The sequence below is a fragment of the Brachionichthys hirsutus genome, chromosome 15 (assembly GCF_040956055.1).
Source record: "Brachionichthys hirsutus isolate HB-005 chromosome 15, CSIRO-AGI_Bhir_v1, whole genome shotgun sequence".
Taxonomy (NCBI): domain Eukaryota; kingdom Metazoa; phylum Chordata; class Actinopteri; order Lophiiformes; family Brachionichthyidae; genus Brachionichthys; species Brachionichthys hirsutus.
The window spans coordinates 10,798,078-10,801,901 of record NC_090911.1 but is presented as its reverse complement, the minus strand read 5'-3'; the positions used below and the strand labels follow the sequence as shown (position 1 = coordinate 10,801,901).

At 50.2% G+C, this 3,824-nt stretch overlaps 1 protein-coding gene across 1 annotated transcript; it reads left to right on the top strand.

Annotated features, from left to right (window-relative positions):
• Window positions 1-1,284: 1,284 nt before the first annotated feature.
• zgc:153115 (uncharacterized protein LOC768186 homolog) lies at window positions 1,285-3,064 on the top strand. Its single transcript, XM_068748938.1, has 2 exons — window positions 1,285-1,762; window positions 2,826-3,064. The coding sequence occupies exons 1-2, from the start codon at window positions 1,285-1,287 to the stop codon at window positions 3,062-3,064; spliced, it is 717 nt and encodes a 238-aa protein (XP_068605039.1).
• Window positions 3,065-3,824: the final 760 nt, after the last annotated feature.

The following is a 3,824-nucleotide window of genomic DNA, read 5'->3' as shown; positions in this document are numbered from 1 at the left end:
AAGGGCCTCCTCAAGTGACCCACAGAGCTCACAGTGACCAATCAGGAAATACCTTCCAAGCTAAAGCTACAAACACCCCGAGCCAATCACTTGGCACTGCATCAGCCCCCCCCCCCCCCAAAAAAAAATCTGCTCGAGATATTGAGGAATACATTTTTGAAGCTCCATTAAAATGCAATGTTAACTAAATAAATTCAAAGTGATCCAGAATCCAGGATCTCTTCTGGATCCTCACCAAAGTTTAATCATCTGTTCCTGGTAACATTCTCAGTGTTTCCTGAACATTTCCTGAAGATCCGTCTGTTTTTGAGTTGTTTTTTCTAAAAGACAGACAAACAAACAGATAAACGCCCACAAAATCGGCTGAGGTAAATATGAAATGTTGAAAAGTGGTCAAGGGGGATTGTATAATTTCCTTATGGGATTAATAAAGAATTCTGATTCTGATTCTGAGGGAGAGAATAATAATAGTTGAATCCGCTAAACAGTAAACAGACCTTAAATCCTCTCCTTTACTCCAGCATCGTCACACAAGCTGCTTGCGAGTCGCCACCCACGTTTGCACGGGCGTGGGCCGCGGCGGTGACGTCACATTTGCTTGTGGCGCTGGCTGGCTGACGTTGCATTCAGGTACAAGCAAAAGTAGGATTTAGAAGCTTCTTTTGAAAAAAAAATATATATATATATCGTTCTCCCCGCTTCACCGATCATTTTTTCGGGTGATCTTCGTCCGCGTCGTTAGAGTAATTACACGAATGTTTTTGCTTACTGTGCTGAAACGAAGGATAATAGTTTGATATGATATGATTAAACACACCCATCAATAAGCTGATATCAGGAGCAGTGACGAAATATGAGCGGCGTTACTAATAACCTTAAAAAAAACAAACGCCTGAAAACATTTCTCTCCGACACACGTGAACGCGTCGTCAGTCCGGCCCAGGGGGGCGTAGGTTTGACCGGCTTCTCCCGGCGGCTCAGACACAATGAGCCATCAGACGGTCCGGGGTTCGCGTGTTTTCCCGGAGGCTGCGGCACGGTTTTAACCCGTTATTCCTTTTTCATTGTTTTTGTTTGTTTGATTTGCTTTACGGGGCCGTCTCTAAAGTGCCCCCCCCCCGCCCCCCCTCGCTTTATGGCGTTAACGAGCCTCGTTTGGAAACGACTGGCTCGTCGAGTTTGATGAAAACGAGCTCTCCCGTCAGCCCCTCCTGCTGGATTGTTTTTTTATTTATTGTTTTTTTATTATTATTCTTTTTTTAAACCGACGAAGACAACGCAACGATGTCGTTGGCCGCCCCGTCTGATTATTTCGCTGCCGAGTGTCTGGTCTCGATATCCAGCGGCCCCGTCCTGCACCGACCCACGCCGGCCAGCCAGCCCGCCACGCGGGGCCTCCTCCCCGGGGAGCCCGACGGGACCAGAGAGGACAGAGAAGTGCGCGACACGCTGCGCATGGAGGGGGCGAGCATGATCGCCGTGGCCGGCATCCTCGCCGACCTGCACGGCAAGTTCCGCCCGGCGTCGGCCTACTCGGAGAGCAGCAACTCCTCGTGCGGCGGGGAGAGCGGCTACACCACGCTGTCCGACCCCACCACCCCCACCGCGACCCCCTCCGCCACCCCGGTCCCCGGACAGCACCTGAGGGTCGGGGCCGCGGGCGGGCGCTCCCCGGTGAAGCGGCACCAGTGCACTTTCGACGGCTGCGACAGAGTTTACGGGAAATCGTCGCACCTGAAGGCGCACATCCGGACGCACACAGGTACGCTTGTTGTTCCGGGAGATCACGTGACGTGTAAAAGTTCGTTAGAGCCGGCATATATATCGATATGTGCGATATTTATCGACTTGGTAACTCCACCGTAACGTGGCCCGAACAAAGAGGAACAGGCGGAACCCCCCCCCCGGAGACTCGACAAAGAAGTAACGCAACAAAAGAACTGGGCTGGACGGTAGAATCGGTGGCGGGCGGCTTCCTCCCGACCGGATTTGCATGTGAAATGAACGTAAGATGAAACTTAACGTCATCTGCTGGCCTGTCGATCGATATAGATCTTTACAGAGGATATATGAAGGGGCGGGGGGGGGGGGGGTCAGTGAACGCATCATCCGTTTTCTCCACGCGTACATTTTGGATTTCTTTTCGCGTTTTGCGACTTTTATCCTTATAATAACGTTTATTCTAAGGAGGGGAATTTGGTGCGTTCAGGGTCGCCGAGTCGGATTAAGAACAGGAAACTGCTCAGAGAAAACTCCAGTGGGAACGCCCACGAAGAGGAGTGTAGCAACAACGTGGCCTTGCCTTTGTGATCCTGAAAATGGCATCCTCGGCTCTTTATCCTCGGTGTTCCTCGTGTTGCCTGCAAAAAAAGGCTCCGTCGCAGTTCAGGGAGGTTTATCGGTAGCCGGGATGCGTTCAGGTACACACTTTAGATCTCTGCGGGGAATTTCTGCTACCGAATATTTCCATTTTAGGAATGAGAATCTGCCCTGCCCTGTTTTTGAACCCCAAGAGGATTATTAGCATGTTGGGAGAACAAAAAGTAGATTTAAAGCCTTTTGGTTTTGGTATGGAATAAAGAATATAAAGTTTATCATCTATGGCTGGTTTAAATGATTATTTTCAAAATGCAAAAACAGAATTCTAGCCCAATTCTGGATTTGGTATCGTTGAAATACAAAATAAGACCCTTTTATTCACATAACCAAACGCTTCCTGTGTCCGTTATTTTTATATTTTGGGGCTCTTGGATGTCGTCGGGTGAAACCAGCTGTTCGAAGGCGTGTGATTTTTTTTTTTAAACGTTTCTCTCCTCTTCCTCCAGGCGAGAGGCCCTTCCCGTGCACCTGGCCCGACTGCGAGAAGAAGTTCGCCCGCTCGGACGAGCTCGCCCGTCACACTCGCACCCACACCGGGGAAAAGCGCTTCATGTGCCCGTTGTGCGAGAAGCGCTTCATGCGCAGTGACCACCTGATCAAACACGCCCGCCGTCACCCCGACTTCCAACCTTCCATGTTGGGGCGTAGCAAGGGCGTGGCGTCCGGCCCAGTTGTGTCCCGTTAGGAAGGGTTTTTTTTGGGGGGGGGGGGTTATCGAGAGGAGCACAGAAGGGTCACGTTAGTTTCAGATCACCCCTTTTAGGATTTAGCTTTGCTGTGTTGTACTCAAGAGATGCACGCAGCACAAGCCAACAAGTAGCTGGGGTTTCTGGGGGGGGGGGGGGGGGGGGGGGTTGCCTCATCTCTCCTTCCACACACACACACACACACACGTCGTGTGACCACTACCCCCCCCCCCCTGCTGGAAATAACTGGGGTTGGGTTTACACTTTTACACTGGAGCTAGCGCTGCTAGCGTGTAGCTATGCTTTGCTAGAGGCTTGTAATAAAGCAAAGACGTGTAATCGGTGCATGAAAAGGACTTTGTGTCCCGCACGATGATGCAATGGGATGACTCCGCCCATTTGAAAACACACACACACACACACACACATGCTACATGGATGCAGCTGCGCCTTGGGGAAAAAGTAGTTCTGTGTATATTTGGCTTCCTTTCTTTGTCAGGAATTGATCCGAATGAGAATCATTGATCAGATTATATCGACCCAACCCTAAAAACAAAACAACGCCTCATGAGCTCTCAAGATGAAACATAGTTTCTGCAAAACGGCAATCAGCCAAACTATTTTCTTTGACTCCCTCCCAGTTGCTTTGGGGTTCGGCGTGTTTGTTTCACGCGTGGCACGATGTTGTGGCGAGAAGCCTCCAAGCTTTTTGGTTTCACAGGAAAGTTTTAGCCGCCACACGTTCCTTCATTTTTTATT